General features: G+C 36.4%; 1 protein-coding gene across 1 annotated transcript in view; it reads left to right on the top strand.

The window, feature by feature from the left end:
- Positions 1-3,722: 3,722 nt before the first annotated feature.
- ZNF644 (zinc finger protein 644) overlaps positions 3,723-22,149 on the top strand; it is a 30,563-nt gene continuing 12,136 nt past the window's right edge. The window contains 5 exon segments of the mRNA XM_009588210.1: positions 3,723-3,778; positions 16,767-16,872; positions 18,187-20,209; positions 20,651-21,206; positions 21,393-21,998. Coding sequence (XP_009586505.1) covers positions 18,218-20,209; positions 20,651-21,206; positions 21,393-21,998 — 3,154 coding nt within the window. The 5' untranslated portion in view covers positions 3,723-3,778; positions 16,767-16,872; positions 18,187-18,217.

Here is a 22,149-nt window from a genome sequence, read left to right as displayed (position 1 = left end):
CAACAAAAAAACACAACCAAACAAAAAACCCCACCAAAAAACTTCTCTGTGAATTACGTTCCTGACTGCAGCCATTCCAGGAGAAGCTGGTGGTTGAAGATGGTTAAGTGTCTTTTCCCAGATAGATGTAGAAATGTCGGTTATCACAGATCTGTTAGGAAATAAGGGCTAAATAGTAGATAAATAGATCAAAACTCATGTCAAGATTACTGCAAATTTTATTTACTCATTGTACTCCTTTGCATTTTAGTGTTTCTCAAACTTTTTTCCCAGAGAGGGGCATGTTACAGGAGATATTTCATTATAGCAAACAGGGCCCTAATAACGTAAATAGAAAGTGAATAAAAGTAAATTGAGTCTTGACATAAGATCCAGCTGTAATGACAAGAGGAGTAGCTAGGTAACTTTTGTTTACTTGGGAAAGCAGTATTATGGAAGCTTTTGTAGCTGTTCTCTGAAACCAGAAAGATTAAAAATTTTAACTAGTCTAGTGTAATTATCTGTAACAATTATTTTACAGTCTGTATAAACAGCCTTTTAAATTACTCCTCAAATGCTTTTTGAGAATCTCTTTGAGTGTCTCTGTAGCTCATATACACTTGAGGGGTTGTACTTCTGTCTCTGAGCAATACCCACAGATGAGACTTTGTCATTGCACGCAGGCTGGAGAACTTCTTGTGCCTACTTTGTCCTTTTTCATGTGTTGCATGAAAAGAAGTATCACTGGTATGCTGCTTTTTTGTTTTGTCATTGGGCAAGGTGATTGATCATTGCTAGCACTGAACCAGCCTTGGTTTACGTTTACTGATCAGTGAGAAATGCTTGTGCTTTTAAGCACTTTCAGTCCATTTGTGTTTCTTTAGTATCACTGGGGGTACATGTGAGGTATCTCCCATCTCCACCGTTGCAGTTTTCTTCTGCTTCCTGTTCTCTGCCCTTATCAGAACAGGCAGCTGCTTATCTGTCATCAGAAGCCTCACCATTTTACAGCGGTCCTTGTACCTGCTGTGGGCCCCTTTTCACTCTTTGAATGGCGAGGCCTCAAGGTGAATGCTCTGTAACTGCGTTTCTTACCTGCTTCTGAGTCCTTTTGATGCTGTCTTTATTACCTGGTGAGGGTGAGTGGCTTTCATTCTCGCTTCCTTTCCTGATAATGAGAATTAAGACAGGAAAATCAGAGCCAAAGCATTTGTGATTTTGCAATCTTTGCCTTTCCCTAAGGAGTCTTGGAGAACTATCTCTCTTGGATCTGCTGGTAAAGAATTTCAGGTGCTCAGTTATTCCAAATGTCAACACCCTTAAAATGAAAAGTAGGTATTAGACTTTGATTGTTTGTGCTGGAGTGAGAGGAATCTTCCTTGACAGCAGAAGGACCTTTGAGAGGTGAGTGTTGGTTAAGTACTGCAGGTTGAGTCGCCTTAAACAGTGAGTCTCAATGCTGTCAATAGTCTGGGCTAGAATGTAGTGTCTCGATGTGGGTTGCATTGCCTTAAGATATTTGCATGCCACTGCATGTACTGTCTCCCATTGGGTGGAGCTTTGAACACCAGTGGGTTTGAAATCCCAAAAAGGGGAATTAATTCTGCAGGGCCCTTTGAAGTTGGTAACAGGGCTGCAGTGGCCAGCCCTTTGGTCCTTCAGCAGTTTGCTTGCTGATGATGTATTTGTGAAACTTCTGTCACCTTTCCTTCAGCTGGACAATATCCAAATTATGATGGCCCATCTTCTCTATTCCTTTCACTTCCCCCTGTGCCAGATGTAAATATAGAGTAACCTCAAATTTATATTCCCAACGTGGTCTGTGAGCTCCCTGTGAACCAGAGAATACTTACATTCAAGAGTACTCACATTTAAGTTTTCTCCAAAGAGCACATTCAGTAAGTACAGGAGTACATGCCCTCCAGATAGGCAGTGTAGGGTATGACTTCCGATTTTATGTCAACAGAGTAAATTGATTTTTCCGAAGTAATGTGTTTCCATGAAGAAGCTGTTACAGTGTTACAGGTTGTATGACAGCCTGCTGTGTTACTACAGTGATCTACAGTTGTCTGGGCTCAATCCTTTGATGCAAAGATTCTGTCTGCACTTGAATCACAAACCATGAAATCTATGTTGAGAACAGTTACTGCTAATGTTTAGCTAATTGCAATGTTCAGAAGATATGAGAATTGCTACAGTGGTGTTGTGAAATCATTTTGCACGGGGGCAGAGTCATCGATGTAGTTTTTACTTGCAGTGAGAGAAGTGTTAGACTGGCATTGACTCTGCCCAGCCAAAGTGCACAGGATTACTGAGATGTCTGGTTTAGTGCTGATCTTAGTGTTGGCTAATGTAAAGCCTGCATAGACCTTCTTTCTCATTTTTTGAAAGGTATTTTGGCTCTTCATACATGCAGGGTGTATTTTGTGGGCTTTTTTAACTGTACCTTTACATTTACCTTCTGTAACATACAGTAGGGCTCCATTGCTGCTTGAAAATAACACTTCTGCTTCTCTAGGCGCATAAATATTACTCTAAAACCTAACTAAAGAATTTTTTTTTTTCTGTAATACAACTTATTTGAGAAATGAGCGTATCTCTTGAATAACATTAATGCGTAAAGGCTACAGTTTAATGTGATAATTAGGAAATTATCCTGGGGCTAGGGAAAGGAGCTTGGAGACTTGTCTTCTGTTGCTTTGTATTGCCCAGCAAGACTTTTTTGAAAGGTCTGTCTTTCTTTACTCTCTTTGTAATTTAGGCAGGTGGCTTTGAGACAGTTACAGGCTGAGTGGGGAACTCAGAATCAAAAAGCTGTGTGTAAACAAATTGAGGAGAGGAATCTTAGGCCGTATATGGGGATAGTATCTCTTTCAGAGTTAATTCTGGTGATGGATACATTAGTTTAGTCTAGATATGAATAACCCTCTCTGTAAAGCTGTATGCTAGTTGGTGTGTCGTCATTAGAAGTAGACCCCGTTCTGTAGAGATGCTGTACCCAAATCCATTCTTGGTTTTGTGCAGCTTCGGTGACTTTCAGAGTCTCTTCCAAATGTTATATAGTCTGATACCTCCAACTAGGAAGTGAAAAATTTCCTTGTATAGTTAGTTCTGTTAAAGATCCATGAGCAAAACTGAAAACAGAGCATTTAATCTGACATTAATCAGCCTTCATGAAGGCAAAGTAAGTTATGATTTTAAAATGGGCCATCTAGCCTTAAAATAATAAACAAAACTTTCCTAGGAAAGGTGAGGAATTAGTGAAACCCAGCCTTAAAACCCTCTAACACTTAGTCTCAGATATGTTGATTGTTTTTGCTAAAAAGATTAAAAGAAAAAAAAGCTTTCATTTGTAACCATTTCCTTTCTGTGCTTCATTCCCCATTCAGGGAACTTAAGATAGCTGACTTTGAAGGCACTAGCAGAAAATACAACAGAGCTTTTCTTGCCATGTAACTTTTTTCCCCTGTTCTGCCCATTTAGTTTAATAGGATATGTATATTTGATACAATTTCTTGGTGGATTTTTTAATTAAAGTACCAACATCTATGTTATTTGGAAATCACGTGTATTTGAGAAAAGACCACTTGAATTTTGATATTTCTACCCTGAGACAAAACTGATAGAATACATTTGTAGCTGTGAATTTCTCATCTCTGTGCTTTGCCTGTCTTGTCTGATAGTCTAGAACACAGAGAGAAAGCAATGACAGCTGTATAGTAAGTTTTTGTTTTATTTTGCAGGTTTGTTTCAATGTGGAAGTGGATTTCACAGCTTAATGCAAATCAAACAAACAAAGGTGAGGAGTTTTGTTTTGGTTTTTGGGTTTGGTGGTTTTTGGTTTTTTGGGGTTTTTTTTTCCAAATTCCTTGGATCCATTAGCATATACTGCTAAACACTCAGAAAAAGTGGCCAGTGAGAATTGTATTGAAACTTGTATCTTGATTACTGTAATTTATGGACGTAGTATTACTTCAATGATACCAAAATAGGATCAAAACCCTAGTATTTAAGATTATGATGATAATTATGCTTTTCATCTGTAAACTATTATAGTCAAAAAGCTATCAAGGCATTCTGCTAGCTGTTGAGAGCCAAAATTATGAGTACTTCAAATTAATTTCATCTTCTGCATATTACCCATCTGGTTTCAAAGTACTGGAAGTGTACTTTGCATTGTCAAAGCACCATGTTAAACTTGCACTTATTCTATTAATAAATAACTGTGTGGGAAATTTGACCAGCTACCAGAATAGCATTTCAAATTTTTAATAATGAAATTCTGTTGGGTTTTTTTTTTCCCTTTCCTGTCCTCAGGAACCCTTTTGGGAGCTATTTGAAAGATAAAGTATATGAAGATTTACTGCTGGTGCTCATGAGCTGTAGAACTTAGGTGTCCATTTGCAATTGCAAAGTGTCCGTCTAGGAAAAATTTTCTGTAACTTTGGCATTTCTCCCCCCCCGCCTTATTTTGAGAAAAAGAATTTACCTAAGCCCAGATTTTGTTTCTCTTCAAGTTACTTGATATTCTACTTCAGGAAGACTTTGAACTATTAAATTAATCTCTTCTCCATTAAATTATGTGAAACATTTAACAAAGAGCAATTTGCTTTAATCTGTTTTAGTTTGATTCTTTCAAGAGTATCTTTAGGTGAGGCCTCACAGCTGGGTAAATTCTCTGCTGTGGAGACAGGGCACGATGGACTTACGTACATAGGCTTCCGTAACAAACAAAAGCTGGCTTCTCAAGTTTCCTGCTTGCTGTTTGACTAATATGTGTTCTTAGAATACAGCTGCTTGCGGTGACTTGATATTTTGAAGAGGTGAGAGGGAGATCCTGTTTGCTCAGATGAGCTTGTTCTTCATTTCTAATCTCCAATTAATATGTAGACTTAATGTAGCTTTAAAAATGCAGCATGTGCATTTTAAAATAGACATGACCTGCTTTGTTTGTATGTTCTGCTCTGCTAAGACTTTAGAGCTACTGCTGTCAACTTTAAAATACTGATTATAGCAGAATGCTTTGTGGGGACTTTAAAATAACTGTTCTGTTCAGTGTTGTTCCTTTGTATAATGTATAACTGATTCAGGACTTAGTTCAGAAGACAATTCATAACTATGAACAATTAGAAGTAAGCTGTACTGCTGTTGTATGCATATACTTATGCATAGAGGAATGTTTACTTGCCTTAGCCTGACTTTGCAGGTTTCTAGAATGTGCTGCTTTGAGAAACGGAATAAATACAACTCTGCAAAAGGAAATACTTTTCTTTATCTGAGAAGGAGTATAAAACAAGAATCATGCCTAGGGAGGGACTTGAATTCACAGTAAGATTTAGATTGTTCCCTGTGCCTTCTAGTGCTTTCAGTACTTAATGCTTACAGTTTATGTTCTGTCTCTTCTTAATTTATGTGTTATCTCATTACTGGTTTAAATACAGAAAATTAGCTGAAAAGTCTGTAATATATAAATAACTGAGTGTGTTCTTTAAGCATGAATTCTTCTGAATGAAACTCCACAAAGACCTTTCATCTTAATGGTGGTTAGCTGTGTATAATAGAAAAAAGCTGGTCTCTGAGGAGAAAGCCTGTTCTCTTGCATACATAAGAAGAGGACAGAAAAATGTGTACAAGAATACATGGAAACAGTGTAATGACGTTTGATCGGTATTGTTAATGCTTGGAGGAGATCTTGAGGTTCTGACAGTTCTGTGAAAATGACAACTGAATAGTCAGTAAATCAATGAAAATATTATGCATTATCAGGGAACAAAACAAAAACTAGAACAAAACAAAAAACAGATCTGGTTATACAAATTTGTGATGTACCATAGGTGCATTGCATTGCAATGTGTATTGCTTCTTGAGTACTAGTCTATTCCTGTGACTGAAAAACGACATAGCAGAGCTGAAGAAGGTTCAGAGAGGGGAAACAAGGATGACTGAAAGACTTCATTTTAAAGAACAACTTGCATTTTCCAACTGCCTCTGTCTTCTGTCTCCACTCAGGAGTGTAGTGACTGCAGCATCTTGTAGACTTTTAGACAATGAACTTAACTCCCACAACTCAGTGCAGACTTGTCCTTTAGTGTAAGCTTATGTCACTTAAAGCAATAGCTGAAAAAAATAATTATTTGCTCAAACATTTTTCTTGTGTATTTCCTAATGACTGATAGAAAACCTACACAGAAAGCACACTTTGAGTAAAGGATTTCAGGTTTTTGTTTTTCTAATTGCGAATCATTCGCTTTCCTAAGGCAAATATAAAAGGTATGATAGCCTGACTTTTGGAAATAAAAATCTGTTGCCAGTTAAAAACACACAGGTGTAAAATACTATTTACAAACAGTGAATGTACTTTATTGGGGTAAGCATAGTCTTTGTTCTTAGGTTTTCTGACTTCCAGACTGCATCTTCTGAGCTCCATAGGAGGACCTATCTTGTTTTAAAAATGGGGGAAAGTTAGGAAAAAATAAACTTGGTCTCAATGTGTTAACAGTATAATGGGTCACACTTCTGTGTAACAGGAAAGGGTACAGAAGGTAGATGCTTGTGCTGAATTTCCCTGTAACAGTGTGTAGAGTGAGGTCAGATTTTAAGCATTTAAGATACCAGGCAAAACCAGACTTGCTTCCAGAAACCGTCTTGAATGTATTTAGTATTGCTTTACCTAAAAGTAGAGGATGTAACAAATGAGTAATACCACCACAGATGTTGAAGAAGGATAGGTTATATACAGAATTCTGCACAGGATAAATTTGAGTATGTGGGATTTGTGTTGCTTTGGCTCAGACAGGAGTCTCAAACAATTTTCATCTTGTTCATATTATCCTGGTAACATGAAGTTGAGTTTTCTGCCATTAAATCACTCATGGTGATGACTTTTTTAAAAAAAAAAAACAAAATCAACCAACCAAAAACCAATTATTAGGGGAGTGACCTTATCTTTTCTTGTCACTTGGAATTATGAATTTTGTCTGTTCTTCTGGTCATTTACACAGTTACATAGCTTTGGGTCTTTTAAAAACTCTTATTTCATATGTTCATCAGTAAGGAAGATAACTTTCTCCAAGTTGGCAGAATTTTTTGTTCTTAATCTAAAAAGGTACAAGATTTTTTTTTGGCCTTACCTGGCACTGTTACTTACAATCTTACTAGCTTTTTAACCCTTGATCACTGAAAGAATATAGAGGATGATGAAAGCCAGTTCGCTGGTAAGGATGAGTGAATATCACTGATGTGATTCGTTACACTAGGGTTGTAAATTAAATGAGTAAAAGCAGAGTGTTCATTTCAGGTATTCTTTTTATAATTGGGAAAGATAGTATGCTTTAGGAGTTAAGCAGTCTCCCTACATTGGCAGGAGAGACAATCTTAAAATTTGTGATACTATTAAAATATGTACAGCAACTAGTTATCAGCCAAAAAAGCAAAAAGCATGAGAAATTGCTAGATGTGTTTCAGGTCATACTGGATAAAAAGAATTACAACTTTTATTTAATATAATAAGTAAGGTCAGAATTTTTCCAAAGTTCAAAGATCTGTCTCAATAGAATTGGGTTAAACTGCTTTTAATGTCGTCTTTGAGAAAGTTGAACTGTAAATCCATTATGTGGCATCATGTTGTTGTCATGCAAGTTCTCCTCATCTATGATCTGTAGGACTGACACTTCAGGGCTAGTTCATGCGGGTAACTAACAGTATAGTTTAATGAACTTGAGAAATATTCCTGTAAAAATAGTCAAATATACCTGACTTCTAAAAATCTTTCCCAGTTTGGTTGTGATCTTTACATACTAACAAAAGTACATTGAATAGCTTATCAAATAACAAGCTGGATGTTTATACCTTAAGAGATCTTCAGCTTCAGTTACTGAATTCACCTTTCTCTGAAATTTGGGATTAACGTGAAAATAAGACTTCTGTAGCCATGTAGTTGTAATCATTGGGGATTTGTATAGAGTTATGGAAAACAGCTAATTATTAGAATCAGTTCGTTGATATGTATTGGATTTGTATTGGAAGAAAGGGTTCTTTACCTGACTGCTCACAAAACGTATCTGAACAAAAAGACCAAATTGTAGAAAAAACATTTGTTTTAAATTGAAAATCAGTTTTAGATTTGGATATGAAAATTATGTAGGTTCTGCTTTGATTGATTAATTTTAAATGTCTTTGTGTTAGTACACCATCACTTATATTTGGCAGCTGGGGGAATGTTTTCAGTTCTGTGTGCTTTACACGTGAGGAATTAGATTAGCATACAGAATTTCACCACCGCTTGGTGGCAGTACCTGGCTTCAAAAGGGCTTGTTTCTGAGCAGATAAAGTGGCTTTGATTCTGTAAAACTGTAGGTTATGGGGGAGTAGATTTGTTTTAAAATTTCTAAAAGTTAGTGATGTGTTTTAGAAATGAAAATACTTTTTACTTAACCTACTGGAAGGATTTGCATTTGTATGTCTCTATGGAAAATCTAGCTATCATGTCTAATATGTAATTTAAGAGTATTTCTTATGTTAATAGTATTCTCCAAAGATGTATTTGATGTTCTGCAGTTGAATTATTTTAGTATTTACTTCTAGCATTTTACTTCAATTCCGTAGTTACTTCAAGTAATCCTAGAACATACAATTTGCTTCATGGTAGTGTTCTTCATAATATTGTCTTTTGCAGTTAAACAGAGGACTGCCAAAGCTGCTTTTTTGCCTTCTAAAATGTTCTCTGCATTTTCACTTTTTTTATTTATTGATATAAATTTTAGGAAAAGATTCCCCAGTAGATTTTTCTGTCAACAAAGCTAGTAGAAGTTTGTGCCCTTACTCATAGTTGTTGCCTCTCGGTTGTGCCAATTCAGCAGTGCGTGGGTCCCAGCCTTTTAAACTGGATAACGAAATTGTTGATAAAGTGTGAAAGAAGGAATGTGGGGGAGTGGAGGAAGGCAGGAGTTATTTAAATTGGCTATGCTGCAAAGAAAAGCATAATTCCAAAGTATAGCACAGTAATTTGGCAGCATATGGCTTCATGTTGAGACTACTGCTTCTCCTCTGCAAGCCAAAATCATCTGCGATGACAGCAGGTCTTTGATTGTAGTATTATCCCCCATGTAAGGACTGTAGAGGTGAGACTAGAGCCTGGAAGAATGCAGGTACTTTCCTAAACGTGCTCTTTGTGAAATGTTTCACTCACTGTGACTGGAGTTATAACAGTGCATTGCTGGTGGGAGTGGGTTCTATGAGGAGGAAATATTTTTATTGTATTGCCTGACAATCCAGCATCCTTAGGCCTCTCTGAGGTGTGACATATCAAGAAGGTATCTAAGTAAATTGTGACATAGAATAGGGATTCATCCTGTGGAAAGTCCTGAATTGTAGAAATACTAGTAGAAAATGAGGTGGGACTTGGGAAATGCATGTTTATAAATTTGAGTGTGATAGTATTTCCTTACTTAGTGAGTGATAATACTGTTTCATTTAGTGAGAGAACTCTGAAAAACAGGAACACTCAAAAAGAGATAGAAGGGAGAGGGGCATCAAATTATGGTTTTGCTGTGAATATGTTCTACATAAGTTGGGATAAAGAGAATGCACTTTTGCTGTATACCTAATTATTTTTGTGTAATTTTCTTAAGGTGTCAGAATGACAAATCTGAAGTTAGTGGTTGGAAATTTTTTTTAATTAAAATACTCTTGTGTCTATATTGCTGATATTTTGAAATGAAAGAAAAAAGTGGAAAAATGATGCATTCTAAAGAGGAGTAAAGTAAGTGAGAATTGGGATACTGTGTGGCAAAGTGTACTAAAACAGAATCACAGAAGAGTTGATGTTGGAAGGGACCTGTGGAGATCTTGTCCAATCCTCTCTGCCTTAAGCAGGGTCACCTAGAGCAGCTTGCCTGGGACCATGTCGGGACAACTTTTGAATGTCTCCAAGGATGGAGGCTCCACAACCTCTCTGAGCAACCTATGCCAGTCACTCTCACAGTAAAAAAGTTTTCCTTGTTTTCAGATGGAAACTCACGTATTTTAGTTTGTATCCACTTCTTCTTGTCCCATCACTGAACACCACTGGAAAGAGTCTGACTCCGTCTACTTGTACCCTCCCTTCAGATGTTTATACACATTGATAAGATCCTACTGAGCCTTCTCTTCTCCAGACTGAACAGTCCTAACTCTATCAACCTTTCCTCATATGAGATGCTCCAGTCTCTTAATTGTCTTAGTGGCCCTTTGCTGGACTCTCTCCAATAGCTCCATATTTTTCTTGGACTGGCAGCCCAGAACTGGACACACTACTCCAGATGTAGCCTTACCAGTTCTGAGTAGAGGGGAGGGATCACCTCCGTCAGTGTGCTGGCAACACTCCTAATGCAGATCAGGATGCTGTTGGCTTTCTTTGCCACAAGGGCACATTGCTGGCTCACATTCAGCTTGCTGTCCAACAGGACCCCCAGGTACTTCTCTGCAAAGCTGCTTTCCAGCATGTACTGGTGCATGGGGTTATTCACGGTGCAGGAATTCATACTTGCCTTTGTTGAACTTCATGAAGTTTCTGTCAGCCCATTTCTCCAGCCTGCTGAGGTCCATCTGAATGGCAGCACAACCCGCTGGTGTATCAGCCACTCCGCTGAGTCTTGTATCATCAGCAAACTTGCTGAGGGTACCTTCTGCCCCATCATTCAGGTCATTAATGAAGATGATGAACAGTGGTGGACCCAGTATTGACACCAGGATACAGCTCTAGTTACTGGCCACCAGCTACACTTTGTACCACTGATCACAGCCCTTAATTTTTTGGCAGCCTGTTAAAAATATTGTCTCATAACAAGGATAGGAGCAGGGCTTTTATTTATAGACTGCAATGAGGAAAAACTTTACTGTTTTGTAATGCTAGTGGTTAATGAGATAAACTATTCATTGGATTGTGTCTAGATAAAAGCAATTGTTGGTACCATACTTGAGGCTTAAGAATACATTTGACTGAAAGACACAGGTAATGGTGATGAAAGAGATGAAAAGTGTTTTCTCAAACCTTCAGTTTCTTCACAGAGAAAAATGGTGGGGGTGTGTGTGAGATTGACATAAAGGAAAAGAATTTATCTATGCATGTAAAAGTAAGGGAACAGTTTTTGAGAGAAATAGCGTGTATTATCACAGCGTTAAGTCTGTATTTTTCAAACTTCTGTTTCTCTTACTGGAGTGCTGCTAGTCATTACTATGTATGTCTGCATTTAGGAAAATTCAGTATTTGACTGTAGTTCTCATCTTTAGTAGAAACTAATGGCACTGCAATTCAAACTAGATTGTACTACTAAAAATCTAAACTAGACAAAGAGCTGCAGGAACGTGGAGACTTAAGTACTTGGCTGTCCTCTATGGACAGGGTTGTGGAGTGCTGGGGGGAATTATGGAAGCCTGTGGAGTTGCCAGACAATGTGTGACTGTTCTTAAGTTACCAGATTCAAAGTCTTGGTTTTTTGTACTGGCTAGGCATCTTTTAGAAATATCTAACTCACTTTGAAAAGTCTCTACCAATGAAACCATTTTAAACTGCTGCATTAGCACTTACAACTAGAAGAGTATTTTTTTAAAGCCATAGGTCTGATTCTTGTGACACTTAAATTGTATTGTCATTTATTTTATTGATTTCAGTATTGAATTTTAGCATGATGCAGCCCATTGTGACAAACTGGTTTATTTTCCGAAGCAAATCAATATTAGAGAAATAAGATTAAGAATGGTCAGTGGCAGTAATGGTATTCTGTTCTATGATTTCTGAATTGTAAGATGGTCATGCTTCAGTTGTGTGCTGTTTCCTTTCACATGTGAGATGTTAAAATATCACTCTTAAACATTCTAGACCAGAAATAAAATTTCTGAAATTATGACATTTTTAAGGAAACCTTTTTTTTCTTACTACCTGACACACAGCTTTTGAAGAAATTGTTTCATTAGAAACAAAGTTTCAGGTAAACAAACTTTCTGAAAAAGCATACTTGTGGTTTGATGTTCCTTGAGTATATCTTACTGAAAAGACAGCCTGCATTTGTGTGATGAGTCCTCCATAATTCAGTGTTTCTCTTTGGTCAACTTTCTCCAACTGAGATATGACAACTCAGTGAATCTTTCAACAGTGTAACAAAAAGTTATGGGTGTCAATAACTTTCTATTTCTTTATTTAGGCAGAATACAACTTCTTAGTGTTGTATCAGTAAATTTTCTTGCTGCTTTAAAAATAATTTTTAATATGGGAGTCTGATCAGCTATGAGAGTTTTCCAATGTTTGTGTTTTCGTATGAACAGCTATGGATCTGAATTGAAGATAACTAATTTTCAGTGGAACTCCTCAGACTGTTGTTATATTAATAATCATATACTTGTATGTAAAGTAGGTGTGGGAGGGCAGTATTCATAGTGTTGTGCATATTAAACAAGCTGTCTCTTCACTACAGAAGTTTTAAAAAAATCCAGAAACGTTCAGGTGAATTTGTAGGTTTCAAAGCTAAGTAAGGCAGTCTACAAATAGTCAGTGTCTCTGCTGTGCAGAAGGGAATGTATTTTCAACAACTTAATTTGCAAACACAAATAGAAGCTAGAGGAAGGTACAGTGAGTCACTGATTCATCCTCTGGTTGTCAGGCTTTGTGGTTCTATTTCCACCTGAAGGGCTTTTTAGGAAGAGATAAAGTGGAAAACAAGTAGTAGGTATTCTTCTAATGATCAAAGTATCATGATTTTATTGACTTTGGGTATTCATATTGCTAGTTAACACCCAAAACTCAGGAGGTGTGAACTATACACATTACTGTATGGAAAGGCAAAAATATTGTGCAGCTATCCTCTAAATAACTTGAGTTTTTTTCTCAATATGTGGCTGTTTTACGCTAATACACTACTAGTTCCTCTATTACTCTGTACAAACCTTCATTTTCCAAAGGTTCTTAAACATTTCACTTTTGATGGAAGCTCCGTGCTTGATGTTTGCTGTGATTAAGTTGTTAAAGGAATAGACTGCGTAATGGAGCAAAATGGAAGGAGACACCTCTTTAGTCCTGTGCCATGATGTACTTAAGCTCTCTCTGCTCTGCTCTTTGTTGCCTAAAAATCTGTGACTTTAGTTGCATCATCTTTAATATAATCTGTCATTTGAGAAAGCTGTATTACAGGAATGCTTGTGGATGAAATAATAGGTTTTGTTAGGTTTCTCTATTTACATAACAAAGTCTTGAAGAAAAATCTAAATGGGAACAGTGCAAACCTGAAATGCCTTTCCTATCTCTTGAATATTTGAATAATCCCTTGAGTGTCCTGGTTATTCACATACTGCTTAAAGAACTTGACTTATGAGGAGTTACGCAGCACAGGACAAGTATATTTTTGCCTTCATTACAGTACTGCTGAAAGACACTGTATTTCTTCAGTTACTTTAACTAGGCTGATTAAATTCAATCCATTTAGGAGATGGCTTCTAAGTTTTTGTACCACTTAATAGCTGCTCTGTGCTTTTAGCTCATTGGCTTGTATTTATGAATTTAATGAGAAACTTGATATCAAAACACATACAAACTCAACCAAATTCTATAGTCTTAATTTTTCAACTCCAACGTGCTTTCAAATCTACTGTATATCCTTGTAAAATAATGTGGGTTTTGAAACAGAAACTGACAAATCTCTAACTGCAGCTGCTAGTAGCCAACAGCGTAGTACACTTAGCACTGGAGCGTAAGCTTTAATGAACTAGGATTGCATGAAGGCAATAGTCTTAATTTGGTGTGTGACCCTATTACATAGTGAAGGTTGTCATGAAATAAGAACTTGTAAATGTCGTAAACCTACTGGTAATAAATACAATTAATAATGTACATAGAACAATGGAATTAAGTACATTCCTATCAGAAGGAGTTATTAATGAACAGAAAGTGGACAGCATAGATCTGATGACAGGAAGGTTGCATCTAATCTGAATTACTGAGTGACCTAGGAAGCTTGCTCAGAGGGATTACGGAATAATTATGTTAATATGCAATTATCACCTCATTTCTTCTGTAGTAACCTCAAGATGTAGTGTAGTAAGGGTGTTATAGCAAGTGCTGATAGTTTGCAAAAATACTGATGTTCAAGATTTTTGAGACAATAAGATTAGCTTGAGGCATTTAAATTATGATCTGTCAGCTTGAAGATAGATCTGACCTTACACTTTTTTAATGCTTAGACTATCTGGCCACAGGCAGTCATGTCTGCAGAACTCATTATGATCTTAAAAACTTAAATTTTTTGAAGAAAAACAGTATTAAATATTATGTAAATTTAAAAGCACGTAATTAAACAGGGGTGGAATGTGGCTTAGTTGGCTAAATAATTGTTTGTTTTCTACTTTTGAATGTGAAATAATTTCTATAAAATAGCGTATCGTGTAAACCAGGAATAACACTGTTAACTGCACTACAGTCATTCTAGGTTTACCTGAAATAATTGAATTGAATTTGGCCTAGTGTGTGTTTTACATAAAGTGTGTTTCAAAGGTATGAGCCTGGGATTGTGTACGCTTGTGTAGGCTTTTTGAGCATTGCCATTTTTACACTTATATATCTCCTAGGTATATTGCACTATGTGTTTAAATAAAAATTACCTCAACTGTGTAGTGCTTGCCCTGGTAGAGGATATAACAACCAGTATTTGCAGCAAATTTAAATTTTGATCTCAATGTTTAATTTTTCAAATACACTAAGTAAGGATTAATTACTATGTATTTTGACAGAACTAATAATTTATGTATTTCTGATATAGTATAGAGAAGATAATTTTAAAACTGTGATGGAAATATGCAAAGAATATTGCATAGCCTTGGTTACATCTTAGTTGTTCCAATGATTGATTTTTCTTTTTTTTTTCCCCGAGTGTTCAGATTAGGTAGTGTTTCAGTTGGGTGTTGCACTTCCTGAATGATACGAGTTAGATGATAATGTTTCCTCAAAAATGATGGCATTATGTGGAATATTTTCTTACATGTGTCTAGTTACACCTGTCATTGTTACTGCATAAATTTCTACACATGGAGTAGATAATGTAAATGAAGTATTGCATCTTGGCTCAGTGTCATCACAAGACTCTAAATTACTGTAATTTAAAAATATATTTTATATGTTTTCATTAATACCACGCTGTTAAAACTGCTAACTTTCTTCTTGTTGTCCTGCACGTAAAATAGTGAATTGTACCACCTTGATAGCTGGAAAAAATGTGATAATTAGCAGAAAATTATTAAAATGCAACAGTGATATTATTGATACAGTAAGCATTTCAGGCTTGATTCAAAGACTAAAATCTGTAGGGACAGCTGTATTGCCATAGAAGACTTCTAATCAGATCCATATGGAATAGTTCACAATTTCCATAAATACACAATATGGAAAGGAGTCTCTTACAAGATTGCACAGTGTAATGTTTTAGATATTGCTCATGATAACTCTGAAGAGAGTCTCAGTTTAAAGGTGATCGTATGGTGCCTTAGCCACCTTTTTAACTTAAGCTTTAACACTAATATTTAGCGTCAGTATGGTTTTGTATGTAGAGCAACATGGTTTTGTCTTCATCACGTAAACCTGTGAAAAGTTTTCAGGAGCCATTCTGATAATGAGGATTGCAATCTCCAAGCAGGCACAATATTCTCAGTTTGCCTCCCCGCTGTTCGGGGGGTACCGACGAAGTTGCATAAATGGGAAGCGTCTGTTCTTCCTCTGAACCCCTCACACCAGAACAGATGGGTGGAACTTGGAACATGGAAGGTTTTACCTCAGAGGTGGTAACAGTGAAGCCACTCATTAACACTGAATTTACCACTTCGTTAGCAACGTTGCTTCCTGTTGAGAAAAGCTAATGTAGGCTCTCAAATTGATTGAGCATACATTTGTCTACCTCTGCAGTAGTAAAATGAGGAAAATGCACATCTTTGAGGCAAAATTACTAAATTTCTTCTAAACTTTTTGTGAACATTTTTATACTCTGCTGCCTGATACTATATGAAGCTTACACTATTCAGTTGTAAAATCGTTGGAGTTGTTGTGCATCCTTGGAGGTTTCACCTTTTTTAATTGACTTTTGCATTACCGATTCTTAGTGCATGTTTGCACTGCCCATTTCTAACTTGTGTAGGCGATGTAAAGACTCCTCGTGGGTGGTGCATTATCACCATTTTAGGGTGATAGCTTTGAACGTGATCTTATTGGAAGTCTTTATTATGGTGGAAAATGACCCATCTCAAAACAGCAAAGAAATGCAAAAATCTAAGAAATAGGAAGATGAGAAACTGGGGGGTCTAGTAAAACATTTGCATAAAGGCATGTTATAGATAAATAATACAATAAAATATTTCATACACTTTAAGCATTTATTATGTGTCTGACATAAGCGTTGCTGCATTTCTAAATTGCCTAGATCAATGATTGAATAGCAAAGGAAACATTTTTTTTTAATGGCAAATTTTTTTCATTATATTTCTACTCCAAATAGAGTTACTTTTATCTTCAAAGTAGTAAATAAGTTGTATTACATTAAGGTTTGTTTTTTACAAATTTAAAGGATGTTGAAATATTTGTTTCATCCTTTTGCCGATTTGAAACAAAACAAGCACAATAACAGAGAATTTCCATGAGGCTGTAGCTAGCTTTGAATTGTGTGGATAGCTATCGTAATGTTGAATTGAAAAACGAATAGAAATGCTGAACTCATTTTAGAGCGTGACGTGTAAAGATGAAAGTGGTGTCATTTAACCAGGTTGTTTTCTCTCCTTAGGAAAAAAGGATGTCAAGTGTGGTCTTCCTTGATTTTGATGAAGGACCATTGCAGGGAGCCATGGATATTAGTTGTGAGTTATAACATCTTAATTCAAAGAGTCTAGGTAATGACTCCTTTTAACTGAGCTCTATTCAAAATGTTAATTAGTAACTGAAACTAAGTACGTGATGGCAGGAATCAAATCCCCCAAAAGATCAAAGCGAATAGTACTCTTTAAATGTAAAATATGTGATTTCTGTAAAATATAGATAGATGTTTCCGGCTCCCAGATGGGTGTTTTAATGCTTTATGCTTACTGTTCTGAGGACCCATATAAAAGGTAAATGCCAGGGTAGACTTAAGTTCATACTTCTGTTTATTACACACTGATTTTCATGTATAGGCAACTCCTTTGTGCTCACTAAGCATTGGGTAGATGATTTTGTGTATGAATGAAAGTCGCTTGTAGAAAGACATATTTATGTACACAAGGCCTCCCAGAGGGAATTAATATGTAGTAGTTCTCTGTACTAGTAGATACGATTATTGTCATGCTCTGGATTCAGCATGGTGATTTCCTCTGGTAGGTAAATCCTAATTAAATGTTTCTTTCTAATTGTGGGGTTTTTTTCCACCTTTGAGAAGATGCTATTTTATTTGCTCATCATTTTAAATGGCCTTATAACATAAGGAGGATCTGATTTATTTATTTTAAAGCAAGGAGAGCCCTTTTGTAAGAAGGGAATGGGAAGATATTTCATTTCTTCAGTGAGTTTGATCCTTTGCTACGCATCTATCAGTAATCAGATGTCCAAAATCAGCTTAGTTGTGTTTTCTCCGATAATGCTAAAGTAAACACTTCTGCAGGCTTCTGTGTAGCATCAGGTCAGTTGTATAAAAACCCTTTGAAAAAAGTGATACCTTGAGATACATAAAGATTATTTTAGTTTCCTAGATGCTAAAAGGAAGTATGTTTTTAAAAAAAAAAAAACAAACAAAAACAAACGCTAAAATGACTAACAGATGTCTGAATAGCCTTTATTCCTAACTTGTTTTACTTCTAGAAAACAACTAAAGATAAACTCTGTGTTTATGTTAATGTACGTAGAATGTATTTGCACAGTTTTTGACAATCTCATTTCTCCCATCTTGCTTGTATGTAGGTGTTCAGGCTTTTTTGAACTGGGATACTGGGCAATGACTAGTTTGCTGTACGGTTATTAATACAGCATAGCAAAAAAATACATTTTTTTTAGATGCTTCATTGGTTAATTTTAAACATGTTTTGAATAAAAATAAAAAAAATACATTTTTAACAAGTTCAAAACATATTTTTAGATTACAGTGTGAAGAAGGGTGATCCTGAAGAGAACTGTAAATTAAAATTGCCATTATTTATTTCTGTGATTGCCTGATTCTTTTCTTGTTTGTTTTTTAGTATAAATGTACTTAATGGACAGACCAGCAATATGGATGATTTAGAGATAAATACTGAAATCACTGGTGCTAAGGAAGAAGAAATCCTGTGTGATGATAATTTCATATCTGAGGAAGAAGGTGGCATTCCTAAACCACAAGAGTGTGACACGTCATTTCAGAAGAACAATACATTGACTCTGCCTGAGGAGCTATCAAGGGACAGATCTGAAAAAGCCTTAAGTGGAGGCCAAACTTCTCTATTTATACACAGTGGTGCTCCTACTGTTTCTAGTGAAAACTTTATCTTGTCTAGAGGAACTGCTGTTAATGGACCAGTTTCACACTCCACCTCAACTAAGACTTCCATTATGAATAAAGGCAGTGTTTCACTAGCCACTGGACAGCCTGTAGGTCATCACACAGATTCCTGCTCAACTTTGACAGTGGTTCATGATCTTCAGCTGCCTGCAAAGAGTACAACACAGAAATCAAATCAGCACCAAGTTTTATTTTTGTTACCTGATGTAGCACATGCTAAGAACCTGACTCATTCCATTAAAAATCTACCTACCTCTGCTTCAATTGGTTGTGATTCACAGAAATCAGTAGGAAATAGTGTAGATAGCACTTTAGTAGGCCAAGTAGAAGTTTGTGAGGATGATAAAAATTTACTAGTAAAAGACGATTGTGTCGATACGTTAACAGGCATTTCCTCAGGTACAGGTGGTTTTAGATCAGGATGTGATCCCAGCTGGGATCCACAAAAAGAGTTTATACAGTTTCTTATGACAAACGAAGAAACAATAGAGAAGTCTCCCATTCACTGTAAAGTAGGCTTAGAAAAAAAGCGAAAAAGGAAAATGGATGTTAGTAAAATAACACGCTATACTGAAGACTGTTTTGGCGATACCAGTTGTATTCCTAGTAAATCAAAACTATTAAATGTTGACTTCTTAGAGCAGAATGAGGAGCTACAAATAGTAGAACCACAAAAATATTCATTGAGTAAAGTAAAGCCTGAATCCACAGATGAAGAGCTGGAAGCTGTTGATATCCAGCAGCTTATTTATAGTCCCACTAGTAACTGTGCAGAAGATACTTCTCCTGTTCACACTAGCACTTTTCTTTCCAATACTTTAAAAAATAAATGTGAACAGAATGATTCTGAATCACCATCTACTTTCAGTACTGATGAACCATCATTTTATCCCTGTACAAAGTGCAATGTGAATTTTAGGGAGAAGAAACATCTGCATAGACATATGATGTACCATTTAGATGGGAACAGTCATTTCCGACATCTCAATGTCCCCAGGCCCTATGCATGTAGGGAATGTGGAAGGACATTTCGAGATCGTAATTCACTTCTTAAACATATGATAATTCACCAGGAAAGAAGGCAAAAACTGATGGAAGAAATCCGAGAGCTGAAAGAACTTCAGGATGAGGGTAGGAGCGCACGGTTACAGTGCCCACAGTGTGTATTTGGTACCAATTGTCCCAAAACATTTGTGCAGCATGCAAAGACCCATGAAAAAGATAAAAGATATTATTGCTGTGAGGAATGCAATTTCATGGCTGTGACAGAAAATGAACTGGAATGCCATCGAGGAATTGCTCATGGAGCAGTAGTCAAATGTTCAATTATCGGTAGCGACATGTCCCAGAGGAAAACACAGAAAAAGGCATCCTTGAAAGATCCGTATTTAGGATCCTCAAAAAAGTCATCGACATATATGTGTAAGATGTGTCCATTTACTACTTCAGCTAGAAGCATTTTAAAAAAACACGTGGAATATTTGCACCCAGCATCATGCATTGATCCCTTTGGTAGCCATCTTAGACTAGAAAAAAGAAAAGGCAGCATAATAGAAGAATCTTTAGATTTTGGTAGCAGGACAAAACAGTTGATCAAACAATCTTCTACTTTTCCAAAGAACTCTGTTTTAAAACAGGATGTAAAAAGATCATTTGGCTCTACTTCACAGTCCAGTAACTTCGCAAAACTTCACAAGAGACCCTAGAGCGTTTCACAGTCATCTGTAAGTGTGTGCAATCTAAATTCTACAAACAAGACCTTTTTGATTAGAAATAGCATTGACCAGAAACCTAAATGTTTTCATCAAGCAGCAAAACAGAAAGCTAGTGTCAAAACAAGCGGTAATTATTTATATAGACACAAATATGAAAACTACAGGATGATTAAAAAATCTAGTGACTCTTATCCTTTGCATTTAAAAAAGGAAGAGTCCAACTCTGTCAGTTCTTTACATTTATTTTCTTCATCAAGTAGTCCCCGTAATAATTGTTTTGTCATGGATTCAAATAATCTTGATTGCAAAAGGGCAGAAGGCTGTAAAGATCATAGGCATGTAGCTGTAAAAAGAGTGGTTAAAGAATCCAAGAGGGAAGGCTCTGTTACAGGAGATGATTTGGATTGCTATCCAGATTTTCTGCATAAAATGACTGTTGTTGTTTTACAGAAACTTAACTCTGCTGAAAAAAAAGACAGCTATGAAACGGAGGATGAAAGTTCATGGGATAATGTTGAACTATGTGATTACACTACACAGTCTGTGGAGGATGAATCTTACAGTGATATTAATCAGGAGCATGTAAACCTATTCCCCATATTCAAAGGTAAAATGGAAGATCATGAAGCTGGTGATAAATCTTCACTTAGTTATGAGCAGAATGATGGCTTTTATTTTGAGTATTATGAAGATGCTGAGGGTAGTAACTTCCTGCATGATTTGCATGATCCTCAGAATTTAGAAAATGTAGGATCAGCATTGCCAAAGCATAATTCAGTTTTCCATTGGACTGATTTGTCGCTTGAAAAGAAGTCCTGCCCATACTGTCCAGCAACCTTTGAAACAGGTGTTGGATTGTCCAATCATGTCAGAGGACATCTTCACAGAGCTGGACTAAGCTATGAAGCTCGTCATGTTGTTTCACCAGAACAGATAGCAACAAGTGACAAAATGCAACATTTTAAACGAACTGGAACAGGAACTCCTGTTAAACGTGTTAGAAAAGGTAAGTTGTTTATGTTGTTCTTTTTTAATTTGGGTATAAAGTAAAGGGGACAAAGAGATTTATTGAGCACTAAACAAGACTTGCTTTATCTTGTTGTAAAGCCTTTCTTCTTATCCTTGTGACTTGCTATTGTAATGTTTAACTGTATATAATTGTCAAAAAACATGAAAATTATTTTCTTTGTAGCGATTGAGAAATCTGAAACTTCCTCTGAGCATACGTGTCAGCTCTGTGGAGGCTGGTTCGATACTAAAATTGGTTTGTCTAATCATGTGAGAGGACACCTGAAGAGGCTTGGCAAAACCAAGTGGGACGCACACAAGTCTCCGATCTGTGTTCTGAATGAGATGATGCAAAATGAAGAGAAGTATGAAAAAATCCTAAAGGCTTTGAACAGTCGCCGCATTATTCCCAGACCATTTGTTGCTCAGAAATTTGCATCAAATGATGACTTTTTATCTCAGAATGTTATACCTCTTGAAGCATACCATAATGGCCTAAAGACTGAAGATACATCTGTGTCTGCATCGGAGGAAGAAGGGCTGAGTTTCCTAAATGAATGTGATGAAACAAAAGCAGTACTACATGATGAAAAAAAAAATCAGTCACTTACACTGATAGAACTCCTGAAAAATAAGAGGTTAGGAGAAGAAAGGAATCCTGATATTTCTCCTCAAAAGATTCATAATCAAACTGCAAGAAAGAGGTTTGTTCAGAAATGTGTTCTTCCATTAAATGAAGACAGTCCATTGATGTATCAGCCACAAAAAATGGACTTGACTATGCAGTCAGGTAAGAAGATGTTTCTAGCTGTCTTGACATCCAAAGAATCCTTTAATTCATAGAAAATGTACAAGTGCAGAGTATTTTATTTGGGATTCTGTTCATTTAATTCTTGTTTCATTTCCAGAGGACACTGACTGCGAGAGGTAGCACAGCAAAT

This window comes from Fulmarus glacialis, unplaced genomic scaffold (genome assembly GCF_000690835.1).
Source record: "Fulmarus glacialis isolate BGI_N327 unplaced genomic scaffold, ASM69083v1 scaffold4932, whole genome shotgun sequence".
NCBI lineage: Eukaryota > Metazoa > Chordata > Aves > Procellariiformes > Procellariidae > Fulmarus > Fulmarus glacialis.
The sequence above is the reverse complement of the archived record's forward strand: the minus strand, read 5'-3'. Positions and strand labels throughout refer to the sequence as shown.